The 22572-nt window shown below is 39.7% G+C and overlaps 1 protein-coding gene across 7 annotated transcripts in view; it reads left to right on the forward strand.

Moving 5' to 3' along the window:
* Nucleotides 1-22572, forward strand: part of LOC133549287 (unconventional myosin-IXa-like) — a 244584-nt gene that overhangs the window by 217229 nt on the left and 4783 nt on the right. For 5 of the 7 annotated variants that reach the window (XM_061894536.1, XM_061894541.1, XM_061894537.1 and 2 more), the window contains 11 exons: nt 1605-1652; nt 1726-1837; nt 2032-2093; nt 2177-2369; nt 4668-4796; nt 7681-7786; nt 7861-7992; nt 10592-10715; nt 10930-10983; nt 19351-19550; nt 20985-21127. In XM_061894536.1, the coding sequence (XP_061750520.1) occupies nt 1605-1652; nt 1726-1837; nt 2032-2093; nt 2177-2369; nt 4668-4796; nt 7681-7786; nt 7861-7992; nt 10592-10715; nt 10930-10983; nt 19351-19550; nt 20985-21127 (1303 nt within the window). The remainder of the gene's footprint in view (nt 1-1604; nt 1653-1725; nt 1838-2031; nt 2094-2176; nt 2370-4667; nt 4797-7680; nt 7787-7860; nt 7993-10591; nt 10716-10929; nt 10984-19350; nt 19551-20984; nt 21128-22572) is intronic. The other 2 variants (XM_061894538.1, XM_061894543.1) reach the window with 1 other exon arrangement.

The following is a 22572-nucleotide window of genomic DNA, read 5'->3' on the forward strand; positions in this document are numbered from 1 at the left end:
TTAACTTTAGCAACCAAATTGTTACAATAATAAACATTTTGCAACTTAAAATCCACTTTCATTAAGGAGCTGACGAGAAAGCAGCAGACAGAAGGAGAAATATAATGTGTGTGTGTGTGTGTGTGTGTGTGTGTGTGTGTGTGTGTGTGTGTGTGTGTGTGTGTGTGTGTGTGTGTGTGTGTGTGTGTGTGTGTGTACATGCATACATACATACATATATATATATATATATATATATATATATATATATATATATATATATACATATATACATACATATATACACATGGCAGCACAATGAAAGAGGGGTTAGTGCGTCTGCCTCACAATACAAAGGTCCTGAGTAGTCCTGGGTTCAATCCCGGGCTCGGGCCCTTTCTTGCATGTCCTCCCTGTGAATGCGTGGGTTCCCTCCGGGTACTCCGGCTTCCTCCCACCTCCAAAGACATGCACCTGGGGATAGGTTGATTGGCAACACTAAATTGGCCCTAGTGTGTGAATGTGAGTGTGAATGTTGTCTGTCTATCTGTGTTGGCCCTGCGATGAGGTGGCGACTTGTCCAGGGTGTACGCTGCCTTCCGCCCGATTGTAGCTGAGATAGGCACCAGCGGCCCCCGCGACGCCAAAGGGAATAAGCGGTAGAAAATTGATGGATATATGTGTGGGGGGAATCAGAAGACTACTTCATCTTTACAGAACTGTTTCATGAGGGGAACCCCTCATGAAACAGTTCTGTAGAGATGAAGTAGTCTCGTGACTTTTCCCACACACACATATATTGCGCTCTACCACGGTATCGAGCACTATTCCCTGGTTAATCTAATTAAGACATATATATATATATATATATATATATATATATATATATAAAGTCATACATAGAAATTATATGAATATAGATTATATATACTAGTATATAGAAAGTATATAAATAAATGATAAATGATAAATGGGTTGTACTTGTATAGCGCTTTTCTACCTTCAAGGTACTCAAAGCGCTTTGACACTACTTCCACATTTACCCATTCACACACACATTCACACACTGATGGAGGGAGCTGCCATGCAAGGCGCCAACCAGCCCCCATCAGGAGCAAGGGTGAAGTGTCTTGCTCAGGACACAACGGACGTGACGAGGTTGGTACTAGGTGGGATTTTGAACCAGGGCCCCTCGGGTTGCGCACGGCCATTCTCCCACTGCGCCAAATAAATGCATATGTAAATATGTATATTATATATATACGGTATATATACATAATATATCTATGTATGTATATGTATTTATATACATATATGTGTATACAGCCAAGTGAATATCTGTATGTGTGTGTATGTATGTATACATGAATGTGTATATAATGTATTTATGTATGTGTATGTGTGTATATGTACGTGTATACATGCGTATGTATATATGTGTACATGCATATTAATGTGTATACATGCATAGGTATATATTAATGTGTATACATGCATGTGTATATGTATACATGTATGTGTATATAATGTATTTATGTATGTGTATAAAACGTACATATATATTTATGTGTATATATGTAATGTTGATCGCTGGTCATGCCGTTGTGCTTTTACTTGTGTGTCAGGCTGCCAAGCGAGAACGCAAAAAGCCTCGCAAGAAGGAAACGGACATTGTAAGTTAGAAATTGAGCTGTGGGAAACTGGGATTTTTGTCATTCATCATGCCCCCTCTGCTGCCCCCTGCAGGTGGAGGAGCATAACGGCCACATATTCAAGTCGACCCAGTACAGCATCCCGACCTACTGCGAGTACTGCTCCTCCCTCATCTGGATGATGGACCGAGCCTGCGTCTGCAAATGTGAGTGAAAAAACACTCGGAACTCCCACTGCCTGTTCTGTGGTTATGGGCACACTTTTTCTATTCACTGACACTGATAGGTGGCATTGTTGACAAAACACAAAAAAACAAAAGGCTTTACAGCCACTCACGTAAAGTCAGTTAGTTGGGCTTTACAGGTGCCACCTCTTATGTAATGTTTGTGTGTGTTTTAGTGTGTCGCTACGCCTGTCACAGGAAGTGCTGCTCCAAGATGGCCACCAAGTGCAGTAAAAAGGTATAGACGCGTGCGCGATAAGACCACCGTCCGCCAGCGCCACCTGTGGAAGCCATAACGTGTTTGCTGTGTGTGTCAACAAGTACGATCCCGAGCTGTCGCCTCGTCAGTTCGCCGTGGAGCTTTCCAGGCTGACCAGCGAAGAGCGTGCTGTGCCCCAACTGGTGGAGAAGCTCATCAACTACATTGAGATGCACGGCCTCTACACGGAGGGCATCTACAGGAAGTCGGGCTCCACCAATAAGATCAAAGAACTTCGTCAAGGGCTGGACACAGGTGAGACTCAAACACGTTGATTTGCAGCAACTCTTTCAATCCAGCAGATGGCGTCTCAATGAAACACCAACAGAGTGTCAGTGTAGTGAGTGGGCCACTTACTCACTTAGGTGTCAGTTACTCATCACTTTATTGTTGTAAATAGGGCTGCACTAAACCTTTATTTCTTGAATCGATACATTTTTCAATCAATTAAATATTCTGTAAATTTTATTTCTTTATGTATCTTAAGATTTTGTGTGTGTAGCGGTACAGCAATTATTACAACTGAATTCGCCCCTGAAACAACAACAATTTTCTTATATTTCGAAACTTTACATGCATGTTGTTTGGTTGGGGATACCAAATAAAATAACCTCGAGCCATTTTACTTCCTCCGCCAACCTTCAGAATCGCCCTTGATGCCTTTTTGAGTGATCTTGCATTACAGCGTGCTGCTGTGAAAAGTCATTTGTTATTTGCAGTTTAGGACGAAGGTAAAATAAGGTAAAAAAACACATGTGAGCAAGAGAAACATAAAAATATATAAAAGACATGAAAATATCACACAGCTGAGGCAAGAAGTAATTTATTTATACATTTAAAGAATATTACAAGCTCTCAAAACAAAAATAAAATATACCTTAACTATCTAAACTGTGTTTTTGTTATATTAATTAAAAAAATAATAGTAACTTATTTATACATTTAAAAAACATTACAAGCTCTAAATAAAAATAAAATATACTTAAAATATAAACAACGTTTAATTAGTTTGTCAATTACCAATTAAAATAATACTGACTTTTTAATATACTTAAAAATATTACAAGCTCTCAAAACAAAAATACAATAAACTTAAAATATAAACACAGTTTAATTAGTGAGTTGGTTAAAAAAAATACAATAATACTAACTCATTAATACATTTAAAAAATATATTACAAGCTCTTAAAATAAAATATAGTTAAAATATAAACAAAGTTTAGTTAGTTATTTAAAAAATAAAAAAATACTAACTTTTTAATACATATAAAAAATATTACAAGTTCTCAAAAGAAAAAAAATATGTACTACAGGTTTAATTAGTTAATTAAAAAAATAGTAATAGTAACTTACATGTATTTATTAAAATAATATTACAAGCTGTTAAAATAAAATATACCGGTAGTTAAAATATAAAAAAGTTTAGTCAGTTATTTAAAAAATAAAATAATACTAACTTTTTGATACATTTGAAAAAATATTATAAGCTCTCAAAATAAATAATATATACTTAAAATTAAAAAAAGTTTAATTAGTCAATTAAAAAAATAAAATACTAACTTATGACAATAAATAACAACCATATTAAACACTGGCAAATGTGTAACTGAACATTAATCTTTTTCGTACTGGCAGAATTTTTGACACTCTATGTTATGCAGTTACACAATCGTACAATTATAACATAATTTAAATTCTACTTTCACATGGGAAAAAAACTGTAAAAATGTAAGAAATAGAAAGAAAAAAAGTGAGAAATGGCTGAAACATTCCAACGAATGATTAATAATAATATATTTAGTCACTAATAATACAAAGCTGACACAATATCTGTTTATAGCTTTTTAAAAATAAAATATAGAAAATATCAATATGTCAACCTATACTTTGACTTTTCAAACTTGGTGGAGAGAGTTTGTACACCCCTGAACTAAAGTATGAGAAGTATCGATATTTTTATTTGAGAATTATTATTAGAACATAAAGATCTGGTATCGGCGGTATCAATATTTTAGTATCAATTTGCTCATCACGAGCAAACAGCAACAGTTGCATTTTTTGCTTTAATAGCTGCATTCTTTCCACTGCAACACGCTTCCAACTGCACTTTTGAAACTTTATTACTAAGCATTTATTCTTCTCTCCTTTCAAGCTAGTTTAGCGTTAGCATGTTTCCTTGGCGTCTGCTGCTCTTTTGCTTTAAAGTCACGCTTTTAGCCTTTTTCTCAATTTTCACCGTGATAATAATGTTTGTAAGAAATATAGTTTATTTTTCGCAATAGAGGTGATGTATACAACCTGTAACTTCACATAAGCGACCAACGAAGCTAACAAGCTAATGATTAGCAAGAGTTGTGGTTGCTTCCTTAGTTTAATCCAGGTTTCAGTGTGAATCAAGATCGTGATTTTTATCTGATGATTTTTGTGCCGCCTTCGCATAAACGATTCCATGACCTTGCTCAGTTTGTAGAAGAAATCAAAAATATGACATTTGATGGTAAACACGAATTGTTTGTTTCCTGCATTGTCCATGATAACCTTGTCTTGTTCCAGATGTGAGCAGTGTGAACTTGGATGACTACAACATCCACGTCATCGCCAGTGTGCTCAAGCAGTGGCTCCGCGACCTCCCCAGCCCGCTTATGACCTTTGAACTCTACAAGGAGTTCCTCAGAGCCATGGGTAAGCGAGTCACGTGATCCTTTTCAGCGGTGCTCAAATTTTCTTCTACTAAGGAGCCACAGGCTGACAAATCCAAAGATGCGGGGGCCGTTTTGGTAGTTTTCACCTTCAAAAACGGTACAATGTATGCATTTTTATCAAAGAATTAGAAAATGCAATTTTGGTAAATCATTTTGTGTGAATGCTGAAGAGCCAAAGCCAAAGTGAAATGCTAACACCCGAATAAGTTTTTCAACTTGTTTAAGTCAGGGTCCACGTTAATCAATTCATGGTTGCTGGCTTGATAGCGTCAATTAACAAAAAATATGAGCAAAATGAAAAAAAAAGTTAGCATGCTAACAGTACTATGCTAACAATAGCCTACTTTTACAGCTAGCCTTAGTGAAATATCAAAATATATGACACTGAGGTGTATGCCTGTTAAATGAGCTAAAAAAAAGCTAAGATGCTAATGTTACCCTGTTGAAATGCTAACTATGCTTGTGTCAAGCACCAAAATATGTTACTATGTACCTTAAAAATATATTTAAAATGCTAGCTTGCTAATGTTAGCGTGTGTCAATTACCAAAATATGACTGGAGTGTATACAGTACCTACCAAATTAGCTTAAAAAAAGCTAGCATACTAATGTCAGCATGCTAACAGGTATCATTTGTCAAGTAATAAACTATTTGACGCTGCAAAATTCGCACACAAAAAAAGCTATAAAGCTATTTTTAGAGTGCTGAAATGCTAACTGTAACATGCGTCACGTCCCAAAATGTATTACTCTGAGGTGTGTACCTTCAAAGTTAGTTAAAAATCTTAGCCTGCTAATGTTTGCATGAATTAAGTACCAAAATATGACTAAGGGGAATACCTAAAAAAATTAGCTTTAAAAAGCTTGCATGCTAACAGTTATCATACGTCAAGTAATAAAACATTTGACGCTGCAAAATTTGCAAAAAAAGCTAGAGGGCTATTATTAGAATGCGGAAAGGCTAACTGTTAACATACTTGCCAACCCTCCCGGATTTTCCGGGAGACTCTCGAAATTCAGCGCCTCTCCCGAAAACCTCCCGGGACAAATTTTCTCCTGAAAATCTCCCGAAATTCAGGCGGAGCTGGAGGCCACGCCCCCTCCAGATCCATGCGGACCTGAGTGAGGACAGCCTGTTTTCACGTCCGCTTTCCCACAATATAAACAGCGTGTTTGCTCAATGACGTTATAACTCTAGAATGATCGAGGGCGAGTCCTTGGTTTCTTATGTGGGTTTATTGTTAGACAGTTTCATTAACGTCCTCCCAGCGCGGTAACAACACACAACAACACCAGTCACGTTTTCGTCTACCGTAAAGCAGTTCGTTCGCCGTAAAGAGCAATGTTGGGACATTCTTTAACAGGACAATACTGCCATCTACTGTACATGCATATGTGACAATAACATCCTCGGCTTTTAGAGAGTGCAGTGCACAACTGCGCACACAACAAGGAGACGAAGATGGAAGATTCCAAACTCTAGTGCATTTGATGAAAGCACTTTTGTGCGTGCCACACAGCAGTGCTTCATTAGAGAGAGTGTTCAGCATGGTTAGAAAAATAGTGACAGCGAATAGAACAAGGATGGACAATTCAACCCTCAACTCAACAATGAGTAGATGAGAGTTATGTGTGTGTATATGTGTAAATAAATGAACACTGAAATTCAAGTCTTTCTTTTAGATATATATATATATATATATATATATATATATATATATATATATATATATATATATGCATATATATATATATATATATATATATATATATATGCATATATGTATATATATAATGTAATACATTTTGGGGGGCGTGGTTGGGGGGCGGGGGCGTGGTTGGGGGAGTGGTTAAGAAAGGAGGAGTATATTTACAGCTACAAAGTATTTTATATATATATATATATATAACAAGAATTCACTGAGAGTCAAGTATTTCTTATATATATATATATATATATATATATATATATATATATATATGAAATACTTTGTAGCTGTAAATATACTCCTCCCCTCTTAACCACTCCCCCCAACCACGCCCATGCCCCCCAAAATGTATTACTCTGAGGTGTGGACCTTACAATTTAGTTTAAAATGCTAGCCTATTAATAACTTTAGCATGCATCAAGTATCAAAATATGATGGAAGTGTAGAGGTACAAAATGTTGTTAAAAAAAGCTAGCATATTAACATTAGCATGCTAACAGGTATCATACTTTAAGTAATAAAAGATTTGACGCTGCAAAATCAGCAAAAAAAAAAGCTAGCATGCTATCATTAGAATGGTGAAATGCTAACTGTGACATGTCACGTACCAAAATATTTTACTCTGAGGTGTGTACCTTAGAATGTAGTTTAAAATCCTATCCTACTAGCATTAGCATACATCAAGTACCAAAATATTATGGCGGTGTATAGCTACAAAATTTGATTCAAAAAGCTGGCATATTAACGTTCGCATGCTAACAAGTATCATACGTCAAGTAATGAAACAATTGATGCTGCAAATTAGCATAAAAGGTTGCATGCTATTATTAGAATGCTGAAATGCTAACTATAACTGTGTCACGTGCCAAAATGTGTTACTCTGAGGTGTGTACCTTAGAAATTAGTTAAAATGCTAGCCTATTAACTTTAGCATGCATCAAGTATCAAAATATAATGGAGGTGTAGCGCTTCAAAATACTTCATGTAATAAAACATTTGACGCTGCAAAATTAGCAAAAAAAGGCTAGCATGCTATTATAAGAATGCTAACAATTGTGCCACGGGCTGTTAAAAAATTTGCCACACTTTGGCCTCCACCTGCTCTAAATGGTCCGTTTGTGATGTCGGCGCATGAACTGTTTGTCTTGTTTCCAGGCCAAGTGGACAAGCGGGAGGTGATCCGAGGCGTGTACTCGGTCATCGAGCAGCTGAGCCGCACACACCTCAGCACGCTGGAGCGCCTCATCTTCCACCTGGTCAGGTAAGCGCTCGACAGCGCAAATGGACGGCGTGCTGGTCAACTTTGGCTTCATTTAGGAAGTGTTTTTGTCCCAGGATCGCACTGCAGGAGGAGACTAACAGGATGTCGGCCAACGCGCTCGCCATCGTCTTCGCTCCCTGCGTCCTTCGCTGCCCCGACACCATCGACCCTCTGCAGAGCGTCCAAGACATCAGCAAGACCACTGCGTACGTAATGTTTACCGTCTTCTACTCCGGAGACACAACTTTTTTTTACGTACGACTTCTGTTCCTACGAACCCCTTGTTTGATTGATGCAAATATTGCTTTATTCAATGTTTTACTTATTTAAGCAGCTACCGTATTTCCTTGAATAGCTGCCGGGGCGCTAATTAGCTTAAAACCTCTTCTCACTCCTGCACCTATTCAAGGCATGCGGTAATAGTAAGCAGGCGCTAGCTAATAACTTTAATACCTCTTCACACCCCTGCGGTTACCGATGGCATGCAGTACAAAATTGAGTGTGATGTGAGGATACCATCACAAAGAGCATATTTATTAAAAAGAATCATTATTATGGTTATTATTTTCAGCACTGAAGGCTTGGAATAATCTTCAATTGACGCATGCATTTCGTTGCTTCTATTGTCACACAGACGAGATTGGAAGGCATACTGGGTGATACAAGTTACACTGAAGGTTGTGATATAAACAAGTTTAACACTCTTACTAATATGTGCCACACTGTGAACCTACACCAAACAAGAATGACAAACACATTTCTGGAGAACATCGGCTCTGTAACACATTATAAACGCAACGTAAGAATTACCCAGAATGTAATGCATCCATGACTCTTACTGGCTATATTATACACCCCGCTAGCACCAAACCCCGCCCACCTCAACCGACGCACTTATCTCCCAAAATAATACAATTTATACATTTCCTCTCATCATCCAAAACATCTTCATTCATACTTTATGTAGTCATGTAAGAATTAAACATTCCTTTTAGACATTTTTGATGGTAACACATTTTTATCCTGTGGTTTACATTTTTTATCCAAAATATTTCAACTTTATTCTTTTTCTTTTTTCCATACAATTAAGGCCTTTTTCTCTTTTAAAAAAAAAAAAAAATCCTCGTAAAATAAAAAAAGGTTTTTCGTAATAAGATGTTACACTGAAAATTATGAAATCTTTCTCATTCTTGATTTTATTCAAGTAAAAACATAGTAAAATGATTCTTCATATTCGTATTGTATCCATGCTTGTCTTTTAAATGAAAAAATAATCTCGTAAAATCAAAAAGTGTTTAAAATGCTAGCCTGCTAACATGAGCATGCAACACGTCCGAAAATATGACTCCGATGTATACATTACCTACAAATGTAGCTTTAAAAAAGCTACCATACTTTTAAAAGTGTGGCAGACAACATTAAACGATATGGCAGGCCAAATAAAGTAGAGTAACGGGCCACTTTAAAAAAGGACTGGCAGACCACATTAGATAACGTGGTAGGCCACCTTATATGACATCGCGGACCACTTAGAATGACGTGAATTACCACATTAAATGATTTGGGAGACCACATAAATAATGTAACGGGCCACATTGAAAGGCGTGGCAGACCACACTAAATGATGTAGCAGGCCAAATTAAATAGCGTAATGGGCCACTTTAAAAAGAATGGCAGACCACATTAGATTATGTGGTAGGCCACCTTATATGACGTCGCGGACCACTTAGAATGACGTGGATTCCCACATTAAATGATTTGGGAGACCACATAAATAATGTAACGGGCCACGTTGAAAGGTGTGGCAGACCACACTAAATGATCAGGCAGGCCAAATTAAATAGCGTAACGGGCCAAATTAAAAAAGGAATGGCAGACCACATTAGATTATGTGGTATGCCACCTTAAATGACGTTGCGGACCACTTAGAATGACGTGGATTACCACATTAAATGATTTGGGAGACCACATAAATAATGTAACGGGCCACATTGAAAGGCGTGGCAGACCACACTAAATGATCTGGCAGGCCTAATTAAATAGCGTAAAGGGCCACTTTAAAAAAGGAATGGCAGACCACATTAGATTATGTGGTATGCCACCTTAAATGACGTCACGGACCACTTAGAATGACGTGGATTACCACATTAAATGATTTGGGAGACCACATAAATAATGTAACGGGCCACATTGAAAGGCGTGGCAGACCACACTAAATGATCTGGCAGGCCTAATTAAATAGCGTAAAGGGCCACTTTAAAAAAGGAATGGCAGACCACATTAGATTATGTGGTATGCCACCTTAAATGACGTCACGGACCACTTAGAATGACGTGGATTACCACATTAAATGATTTGGGAGACCACATAAATAATGTAACGGTCCACATTAAAAGAAGTGCCAGACCCCACTAAATGATGTGGCAGGCTAGTTTAAATGATGTCGGAGACCACTTAGAATGACGTATTTAACCACGTTAAATGATGTGACGAGCCACGTTAAAAGGCGTGGCAGACCACAATAAATGATGTGGCAGGCCAAATTAAATAGCGTAACGGTCCACGTTAAAAGGCATGGCAGACCACATTTTGTGGTCAATATGATGATAGCACAACAATCATCCTAACAACTTGACAATGGATGCAAATAACTGGTCTCGTGGAGCCAGCTCCTGCCAGGGCTTCCATTGTCAAATGTTCAAACATAAGCAAGAACAGCCCCACCTGGTGGAGCCTGTTTTGACTGCACCAACCCTTTACTAAACGAAATGTTGGTGTAGAAATCAAAGGTGTGGTTCTATGCAGGTGCGTGGAGCTGATCATCAACGAGCAGATGAGCAAGTACAAAGCTCGCCTGAAGGACATCAACAGTTTAGAGTTTGCAGAGAGCAAAGCCAAGAGCCGACTGACGCACATCCGGAGGTCCATGGTAAGACCGAGGGCAGGTGACTTCTCATTTGTCACTGACACTATTTTTTTTTTTTCCACCCATGCAACACATTTGTTGCCATCAAAATCCTCCACACAATCCTAGGCACAAATGTGATGAATAGGAGTCTTAGTGAAGCTGCAGTTCTACTTTTCCCTCACGGCGCCCTAACCCAAATGTATCCTTCCTTCCTCTCCCCAACCCTTCCTTTCAGAAACCTGTACTTATTGCTGTTAGGTTTATGAGCATAACCCGCACTGCCACCCCGGTATGTATGCCCCGCCCCCCTCCACCACTCCCCACCATCAGTGCTGTCCTGTCCTGCCACTCCATTCACCCGTCTGTCCGTTCAGAAGTACTTTTTGCTGTGGTTGTCGCGACTACCTCCCAGGATAAACAACCTTTTCTTGTCCGGTTACGACAAACTTTTTGACTTAAGGACTGAAAAAATTTGGTTGAGGGCTGAAAGCAAACTGCAAGTAAAATAACACATATATATATATATATAATATATATATATATATATATATATATATATATATAGCACCAGCGCCCACCGCGACCCTATAGGGAATAAGTGGTAGAAAATTAATGTGTATATGTATGTATGTATATATATATATATATATATATATATATATATATATATATATATATATATATATATATAGCTTAGCCCTATACATATATATGTGTGCATATTATATTAATATAATGGTAAATGGGTTATACTTGTATGGCGCTTTTCTAGCTTCAACACTATTTCCACATTCACCAATTCACAAACTCATTCACACACTTATGGCGGGAGCTGCCATGCAAGCCCCTAACCACATAATGGATATATGATTGATATAATTGGATATTAGGAATTTGACTCCTACCTTGTTTACTTCCCTGACAACCTCCTTAAAGTTTTGTCTTCAATCAGAAATATCAAGCAGCCAAAATGCGCCAAACATGGATGAGTGTGGCGAGTGTTTTGCATTTTTCCCATAATGCTTTGTAATGGATTTAAATGAGTTAGATTTTTGTAATTTTTATGGTGAAGGGAGGTTTGTTTTATAATATCCACAAAGTTCAGTGACCATGGCTGTTAACATTTTGTGTTGGTTAGATTTTTTTTTTGCACCATGACTAGGGAAGGTTGTTTGCATTGGTTAATATAAGTAAATGCTGTGTGTCACTACATTAGGAGGTATTTCCTTCTTTTTTTGCACCATGATTACAGAAGTTTGTTTGCATTGGGTCATATAAATAAATGATGTGCATTGCCACATTAAGAGGTATTTCTTTCCTTTTTTTGGACCATGATTAGTGAAGGTTGTTTGCATTGGGTCATACAACTAAATGCAGTGCGTTATCACATTAAGAGGCATAATAAAGGACATTGACTTGAAAATCTTATGTTGTCCACTACATGGTGGTATTATAGTGGCATTAGAAGCATCAAGCTTTTGAAATGAATCCAAATTCATTGCAGGCTAGATTTGTCCCATTATCATGGCCTCTAGGTGTCGTCAAAAAAACAATTACCACTCAACTTCAGCTTAAAGGCATCACAAGTGCATTCCAGACAGTTAACAATAAATAGATTAGTGTTTATCATCCCACCGGAAATTCCCCAATTGTATTCACATATTGTGTACTATCGGCGATCCAATAGTGATATCAAATATCGATTCACTATCAGCAACAAAACAAGTATCGGATTATATCAACTAGCATCTAGAACGGGGTCAAACGTACGGCCCGTGGGCCGGATCAGGCCCGCCAACAGGTTTTATCCGATCCGCGTGAAGAGTTTACCAAGTATTAAAATGAGTTGCATTTTTTTTTTTTTTTTGAAGGAAAGAAACTCCTCTTCTAAAAGTGTTCACTGGATGTCACAATAGCAATTCTGTTAGGACTAGCAAGAGGTAAAGCGTGGAAACTTAAAAGCTGCCGTTTTATGTCGTTATTTGGCACCCTTACTCCCCAATATTGTCTTTGTGTGGGTTTTAAGAATAGACGGTAATATCTTGTGTACTCGGATAATCAACTTTTTGTCTTGAAAATCAACTTTTACCTTGAAAATCATTTTTTGTCTTGAAAATCAACTTTTACCATTGCAAGATGCCTCCTTGTCGTCCTTTTTCGATAATAACATTGATAATAATAATAGATGGATAAAACGTTTTTCTATACACCCAAAACGCTTTGGAATATCAGAGCCATTAGAGGCGGGACATCGACCAAACCGGTGAAATAAGATGCCCACCAACGGGTTCTAGGATTACCGCCACGGCAGGCAACAACTAAGCTATGAAAATATAGTGAGAAAACTTAACCCTTTTGGATAGTTTTACCTCCGATTCTTACGGTTTGTTGAATTAGCTTTGGATTGATACGTGGGAATGAAAAAGGAAGTATTTGATACTTCGAAGAGTTCACATGTTTTTTTGTCCAATCACAGAAAGACTGTGACTTAAAGTTTAATCCTGGCTTTGTAGATAAACTGAGACCATGTCTAAACTTATTGTGTTTTTGAAACTGCACCAATTTCCTCAGAATTTTCAACAAACTTGAAGTGTTTTTTTCCAGAGGATTATTTGTGATTTGTACGTTTTCACAATGTGCTTGTTTTATTTTCGGCCAAAGTAAAACAAAGTACACAACCTGGAGTTGTCTTTACTTTGAAGTTATCATACCATGATTTTACCATTCTAGCCCACTTGGGAATGGATTTTCCTCCAAGCGGCCCCTGAGCTAAAATGAATTTGACACCCCTGATCTAGAATGTCCGATAGAAGCAGTCCTGCATGGTGTTGACTTGTGCAAAGCTGGACAAACACTTAACATCTAAATGTCCTGCAATAAGCATGCAAGGTTGGTCTTATTAGATTTGAAGTCATATCATTGACAAAAGGTGTGTAATGTGGGCCACTAGGAGCTAGCAGCTACACAACAGCAAAGCAGACAAAAGCACACAAGCTAGGCTAACGTAATAGGTGTCCTTAATTGAACAATATTGCAGTGTAAAAGAGCACATTTGTCAATACAAACATGAATAGTTTCATATTACTGACACATGCAAGGTATCCAAGGCAGAGCATATTAGAAAGTATCCAGTAACAAGCGTGTCTGCACCACTCCACTTCAACTTAAAGACCATTCACAATGGTTATTAATGAATAGGTTCATACTAATTTCTCTTGATCAAACATTTTCTATTGTTGCACACTATAAAATTATTGAAATGTATGTATGATTCCCACTGATATCGTGTCAGCCAATACTCAAGGGAAAAAATAGGTATTGTATCAGAAATGAAAAAGTTGTATCAGAACATCCCTATATGTCACCAGTTGCTTTTTTGAAAAAGAAAGTATGTAGAATGTTTTGATGACTTGACTAAACACAGTCAAAGTTAGCAACACTGATCGCTCCTGCTGCGTCTTCTTATGCTCTGGCAGACCAGAGCACCATTGCGATGCCATATAATGTACGGGGTTGTCACGACAGGTTACAGTCACAAACAGTCCCGTTATAATGTGTTTCATTAACGGCGGCGAACACAAATAACTAAATGAAGGTATAAGAAATAATAAGTGTAGTATCTTGACACTTTGGAATGAATGGGCGCCGACACAAGGCTGAAGAGTAGTGGGTAGTTTATTTCTGTGCTCCGGAAGAAGTGCAACACACAAAAGGTTCCCACTGGAAGTATTGCCCCAAACAGGAGGGTTCCGCCTACCGGACCCTCTATAATACAAATACTACATCCCTCCCCCCTTAAGCTAAAACTTACTCTTCATAACACTAAACTAAATAAATTACACATTCAATTGTGCGAACCTATTTGTGATTCTTAACCATTCAAAAATGTGCAAAATAACTTCTCCCTCCCCCCCCAGTCCTGATGGAGGGAAATAACCAGCACTAAAAATAACAAAACTAATAATACATTATGCTACATAGTCTCTCAGGTACTGGGGCTTCGATACAGTCCTGTGTGACCGCCGCACCGGTGCCGCTTCTTGTTGAGAAGACGGCCCCACCACGGCCAGACTGCTTCCCTCTGTTGGCGCTGCACTGCCCGCCGCCCGGCCTTCAGGAACGCCGCTCTGGACCATCACCACCGGCTCCGCAATCGCAGCCCCAGGTTCAGGAGATGATGGCACGATCCCCGGCACGGCCCCCGGCACCTCCGCCGGCTCTGCAACCGTCACAGAGTTCTCTGGTTCCCTAGTGTCTCTTTCCTCTGGCCGCCCCAGAATCTGGTCTACGTGCCGGCGCACTACTGACCCGCTGCCTACCATGATTTTGTAGGACACCGGCCCAGTGACCTTTGTGACAAACCCCGGGATCCACTTTGGCCCATAGCTGAAGTTGCGTGTTAACACCGCGTCCCCCACTTGAAATCCCCTCTGTGGAGTATTTTTGTCATGGTTTTGTTTTTGACTACCTTGTTTCCGTTCCACTTTTGTTCTGAGATCTGGATGCACTAAATCTAGCATTGACCTCAACCGCCTGCCTTGCAGTAATTCTGCTGGTGATCTCCCTGTTGTCGACTGCGGTGTGATGCGGTAGCTAAACAACACCCGTGCCACCCTGGTGTGGATGATGCCCTCCCTGGCTTTCTTCATCATTGATTTGAATGTCTGAACTGCCCGCTCTGCACAGCCATTTGAAGACGGGTGATATGGTGCTGAAGTGACATGTTCAATGCCATTGTTGCTGAGGAACTGCTGGAACTCTGTACTAACAAAACATGCACCATTATCCGATACAATCACTTCTGGTAATCCTTGATTACTGAAACTTTTCCGGAGACATTCAATTGTGCTGTTTGCTGTTGCCGAGTGCACTGGGTATGCATCCATCCATTTTGAATATGCATCCATCACAATCAAGAACATGTGTCCCATGAATGGCCCTGCGTAGTCTATGTGCAGCTGCTGCCATGGTCTGCTAGGCCACTCCCACGGGTGAAGTGGCGCTGCGGTGGGCACATTTCGATGCTCCTGGCATGTATCACAACTTTTTGCTGTTACTTCAATGTCAGCATCCATTTTGGGCCACCAAAAGTAGCTACGGGCTAGTGCTTTCATTTGGGTGATTCCCGGGTGTCCATGATGCAACTGGCTTAGTAATGCCTTCCTGCCTGGCGGCGGCACTACCACCCGTGACCCCCACAAGATGCAACCATCTTGCACACTCAACTCCGTTTGCCTCACTGCATATGGTTGGAACACTGCATCTGTGTTTTGTTCTGGCCAACCTTGCTGTGTGAATTGATACACTCGTGACAGGACTGAGTCTCTGCGTGTCCACTGGCTCACCTCTTTTGTTGACACAAGTGTTGCTTCCTCCATCATCAACACTCGTCCCTCATCTTTGTGAGTGGTCTCCTGTGGCATGGGAAGACGGCTCAGCGCGTCTGCGTTGCTGTGATGTTTGCCTGGTTTGTACACAATTACATATTCATACGCTCGCAATGTCACTGCCCAACGTTGGATGCGGGGGGATGCCATTTGCGGCACAGCTTTCATCTCATTGAACAGAGACAATAGTGGTTTGTGATCTGTACAAATTACAAACTTCCTTCCGTAGAGATATTTATGGAACCTCTGGATGCCAAACATGACTGCCAAGCCTTCTTTGTCTAGTTGCGAGTAGTTTCTCTCTGCATCTGTGAGTGTTCTTGACATGAACCCTATGGATCGCTCTTGCCCGTCTGCCATTTAATGCGATAACACCGCCCCCACCCCATAAGGCGATGCATCGCAAGACAACACCAAATCTTTTTGGCTGTCGCAGTGCACTAGCACTCTAGAAGACTGCATGAGTTCCTTGGACTTCTCAAACGCTCGCTCTTGCTCCTCTTCCCACTGCCACTTGATGTCTTTACGCAGCAGTTTGTGCAATGGTGCCAACAACGTCGAGAGGTTCGGTAAGAATCGATTGTAATAATTTAGGAGTCCTAAATATGCTCTCAGCTCTGTGATGTTGTCAGGCGCGGGTGCTTCCTGAATGGCCTGTACCTTGTTCGGTAGCGGGTGAAGCCCCGAGGCGTTCACAATGTGACCCAGAAACTCAGCCTCACTCTCTAGGAAAGCACACTTCTTACGTTTCAATTGAAGTCCCGCCTCTCGTAGCTTCCGCAGGACTTCACTCAGCGTCTCCAAGTGCTCGCGGTCACTCCTCCCAGTCAGCAAGATGTCATCTAAGAAGACTGCCACGTTAGGGATGTCCGCCATCACCCCTTCCATCAGCCGCTGGAAGATTGCTGGACTGGAGGATACCCCGAATGGCAAACGATTGACCTGGAAGAGACCTTTGTGAGTGTTGAGAGTTACATATGGTTTTGATGCTTCGTCTAGTGATACTTGTTGATAAGCATGGCTCAAGTCTAGTTTCGTAAATTTTTCACCTCCTGCGAGCTTCTCAAATAGGTCTTCCATCCTTGGCAATGGATACTGTTCTCGCTTGGAAGCTAAGTTCACTGTGAGCTTGTAGTCACCACAAATGCGCACTGAATTGTCTGGTTTTAGCACAGGCACAATTGGTGCCGCCCACTCTGCAAACTTGACTGGTTCTTTTACCCCTTGCTCTGTGAGCCTCTCTAGCTCCGATTCAACTTTCTTTCTCATGGCAAATGGTACCAGTCTGGGCTTGTAGAACTTCGGCACCACGCCATTGTTGATGTATATCTTGGCTGGCGGACCTGTCCAAGTTCCGAGCCCCTCCTTAAAGACGTCTTCATTCTGTTGAAGCACCTCTTCCAGAGTGAGCCGTGGTTGGTCTAGCATTTTAACATACACACAATTCCTGTCTAACTCTCTGAGCCATGCTCGGCCCAGCAGGTTTGGTCCTGCTCCTGCTACCACAACTACTGGTAGGTTTTTGACTTTGTCTTTGTGTGTCACCGTTACACTGGCTTTCCCCAGGGTTGCCACTTTTCCACCCGTATATGTTTTCAATGCAATTTCACATTTTTGCAATTTCTTTGCTTTTCCAGTCGTCCACAACTTCCTATATTCTTTCCTTGTCAGGATAGTAACACTGCAACCAGTGTCCACTTCAAACTCCACACAATGTCCATTTAAATCTAACTGTGTGGTTATGGGGTCAACTTTTTCCAATTTTGAGTCTTTGAAATTGTTCATTGAAAACTCTTCCCCCTCACTGGATTGTGCCCCTTGGGACTCTTCCACGTAATGTGTTTGTTGTTTTTTTACTTTCTTGCTCATTGACTTGTCCATTTTTCCTCCCCCCTTAACTTGCCGCCGCTGGTCACTAGGGGGCGCTGTCTTGCACATTCTCCTCAGGTGTCCTTTCTTACCACACCCATGGCATGTCTCATTTACAAAGCGGCAGTCTGGTGCCATGTGCTCAGCCCCACACCTGTAGCACGTCACCTGCCCACTCGTGTTCTTCCATTTAGGTTTTATGTCGATGTCATAAACCGCTTGTGCCGCCGTGTTTACATTTACTGCAGCCGCTGCTGCTCTGCCCTGCAGGTCACGCACATCTCTGTTCGCTGCTTCCATGGACTGTACCAACTCCAAAGCTTTCTCGAACGTTAGCTCTGACTCCGCTAACAACCGACGTTGCATGCGATCATCCTTGATGCCACACACTAATCTGTCTCTCAGCATTTCTTTTAGCTTGTCCCCATAATTACAATGCCTCGCCAAGTCCCTCAACACAGCTACAAACTCCAACTCTGTCTCGTTTTCATTTCTTGTCCTTGAATTAAACTTGAATCTCTGGACAATTTCACTGGGTTTTGGGTTGTAATGGGACTGAAGCAATTCTGTCAACTCCTCAAATGTTTTCTCCGACGGCTTCTCCGGGCTCAGCAAGTTTCTCATTAAACTGTACGTTTTCCCCCCAACGGAGCTAAGTAATATCGCCCGCTTTTTTCCCGCGTCGGCGATTCCATTAGCCTCAAAATACTGTCCCAGCACCTCACAATACTCTTCTCAACTCACATCTCAGCTGTCAAACGCCGTTAGTGTTCCTACCAGACCCGCGGCCATCCCGTCACCGCTACTGGTGGTCCGGTTCCACGCGTTAGCTCCGCCGTTAGCACTCCGATGCTATCTCCGCATAACCGAGTCGCTCCGGTTACTCGCTGGCCGACATCTTCTGCAATCCGCGTCTTGGAACTCTCCGCCGTCCTCCCCTCGAACAGCTTTCCAAAAGTTCACAGATTTTCTCGTCGCCAAATGTAGTATCTTGACACTTTGGAATGAATGGGCGCCGACACCAGGCTGAAGAGTAGTGGGTAGTTTATTTCTGTGCTCCGGAAGAAGTGCAACACACAAAAGGTTCCCACTGGAAGTATTGCCCCAAACAGGAGGGTTCCGTCTACCGGACCCTCTATAATACAAATACTACAATAAGTTTGTTTTAATCATTTGTTTTGTGGTGTTTTGCAATAGGCAAATGTGACTACACTGACACATCTTTCTTCTCGCTAGCACGTAGCCAAACCGCTGCTAACGCTACAACTGTGTCTTGCTAGCCTGTCTTGTAGTGTGGTCCTGTGGCGGTGGAAACATGTTTGTACTCCATCAACATCTGCGACAGCCACGTCGTTCACGCCGCTTCTTTGTCCGTACTGACGCTTTCGTTTCGTGTGCAGAGCAAGGGCCGGCTCCGCCAAAGCGCAGCCCACGCGCAGTCGTCGCCGACGCCGAGTCCAAAGGCGCTCCCCTTGGCCGAAGGAGAGAGCGCAGCAGGCGAGGATCCTGCCGGGGCGGGGCTGAGCGAGCAGCAGCAGCTCGCCATGCAGCAAGAGGAGCGGATCCTCGCCGAGCAGATAGAGAGTCTGCAGAAAGAAAAGTATGACAGAAATGTGTGTGTGTGTGTGTGTGTGTTTGTGTGTGTATATATGTATGTATGTATATATGTACGTACGTATATATATGTATGTGTATATATTTATATATGTATGTATATATATATATGTGTGTGTGTATGTATATATATATGTGTGTGTGGATATATATGTGTGTGTGTGTATGTATGTATGTATGTATGTATGTATGCATATATATATACATATATATGTATATATATATGTATGTGTGTATGTGTATATGTATGTATGTATATATATGTATGTATCTATATATATATTTATGTATGTATATGTATGCATATATATGTATATATATGCATGCATGCATATATATGTATGTGTATATATATGTATGTGTGTATATATATATATGTTTATGTATATATATATATTTATATGTGTATATATAGATGTATATGTGTATATATGTATATGTGTATATATGTATATGTATGTATATATATGTATATATACTGTATATATATATACACATATGTACAGTGGGACAAAAAAGTATTTAGTCAACCACCGATTGTGCAAGTTCTCCCACTTAAAATGATGACAGAGGTCTGTAATTTTCATCATAGGTACACTTCAAGTGTGAGACACAGGATGTGGAAAAAAAATCCAGGAATTCACATTGTAGGAATTTTAAAGAATTTATTTGTAAATAATAGTGGAAAATAAGTATTTGGTCAACCATTCAAAGCTCTCACTGATGGAAGGGGGTTTTGGCTCAAAATCTCACGATAAATGGCCCCATTCATTCCTTAACACGGATCAATTGTCCTGACCCCTTAGCAGAAAAACAGCCTCAAGGCATGATGTTTCCACCCCCATGCTTCACAGTAGGTTTGGTGTTCTTGGGATGCACCTCAGTATTCTTCTTCCTCCAAACACGACGAGTTGAGTTTATACCAAAAAGTTATATTTTGATTTCATCTGACCACATGACATTCTCCCAATCCTCTGCTGTATCATCCATGTATCCATTTTGGTATAAACTCAACTCGTTGTGTTTGGAAGAAGAAGAATACTGAGTTGCATCCCAAGAACACCATTGTACATACAATAGTGATGTACTAAATTAATAATGAATATTTTTCTTAAATAAACTGTGAATAAAATTGAAGTGCAAATTAAAATACAGCTTAACCACTTTGGTTATAATTTTTGTGCTTAAAAAACTCCAGTTGTGTTTGTTTAATATTGTCATTACTGCCACAAGTGGTGTAAAAGTGTATTACAACTGAGTACCTCTGTGGCCCATACGGACCACGGCTGAGAAACAGATATTTTCTGGTGGCCCTCGAAGCCCAACAATGGGCCCCCCCGGCCCCGTGGTTAAAAAACGCTGACCTATGACATACTGTACAGGACGGGGATCAAATCATTCATTAATTGTGTGATTGCAGGGAGGAGCTCACGTACGAGATGCTGATCTTGGAGCCGCGAGCGTCAGATGATGAGAATCTTGAATCCGAAGCGTCCATCGGTACGGCGGACAGCTCGGAGAACATCACCATGGAAACCGAGGGCGCCACCTCGGGGCCTTCCGGTAAGCGAGGTTATAATCTTATGTATGAGTAATAAGGCAATTGTATGAGTAGTTGGTTAATGGGTGTCAAAGATAAATGCATTCCTGCAGAGTAGGAACCATTGATTAATTTGGTGATTGATTGGTGCATTAAAATTGCATATTATTCATCAAATTAAGATTCTGTCAGGAAAAAAAATTAAATACATTTTTAACAATAATTCAATTTAAAAAAAAGAAAACATTATTGTCCAAAGACTGAGGAGATTATTCGACATTATTTTGATTTCATAGCTGAATTTTAAGCATTTTAATGCAGTTGCATAAAAAAAATAAGTCCCACTTACAGTGCAAACTCAATCTACAAACGTAATTAGTTATTGAACAGTCTTACTAATTCAAAAAGTGTGTATAGTGAAGCAAAGTTTCCCATAAGAATCAATGTAAACATGAATAATTGGTTTCAGCCTCCACAAAAGTCTTTATTTTGTATTAGAAAAAAAAAAATATATATATATATATATATATGTATATGTGTGTACACATATGTATATATACATATATACACACATATATATAGTAGGGCAAATCGTATTTAGTCAACCACCGATTGTGCAAGTTCTCCCACTTAAAATAATCACAGAGGTCTGTAATTTTCATCATAGGTACACTTCAACTGTGAGAGACGGAATGTGAAAAAAAATCCAGGAATTCACATTGTAGGAATTTTAAAGAATTTATTTAATTATGGTGGAAAATAAGTATTTGGTCAACCATTTAAAGCTCTCACTGATGGAAGGAGGTTTTGGCTCAAAATCTCAGGATACATGGCCCCATTCATTCTTTCCTTAACGGATCAATCGTCCTGTCCCCCTTAGCAGAAAAACAGCCCCAAAGCATGATGTTTCCACCCCCATGCTTCACAGTATGTCTGGTGGTCTTGAAATGCAACTCGGTATTCTTCTTCCTCCAAACACGACGAGTTGAGTTTATACCAAAAATATGGATACATGGATGATACAGCGGAGGATTGGGAGAATGTCATGTGGTCAGATGAAACTGAACTTTTTGGTATAAACTCAAAAAAAAAAAAAAAAAAAAAAAATATATATATATATATATATATATATATATATATATATATATATATATATATATATATATATATATATATATATGTATATATACATATATATATATATATATATATACATATATATATATATATATATATATATATATGTATATATACATATATATATATATATATATATACATATATATATATATATATATATTTTTTTTTTATTTATTTTTTTTTTTTTTTAATCAATCCAACAAAATCATACACAGCAATACCATAACAATGCAATCCAATTCCAAAACCAAACCTGACCCAGCAACACTCAGAACTGCAATAAACAGAGCAATTGAGAGGAGACACAAACACGACACAGAACAAACCA

This window comes from Nerophis ophidion, linkage group LG03 (assembly GCF_033978795.1).
Source record: "Nerophis ophidion isolate RoL-2023_Sa linkage group LG03, RoL_Noph_v1.0, whole genome shotgun sequence".
Lineage (NCBI taxonomy): Eukaryota > Metazoa > Chordata > Actinopteri > Syngnathiformes > Syngnathidae > Nerophis > Nerophis ophidion.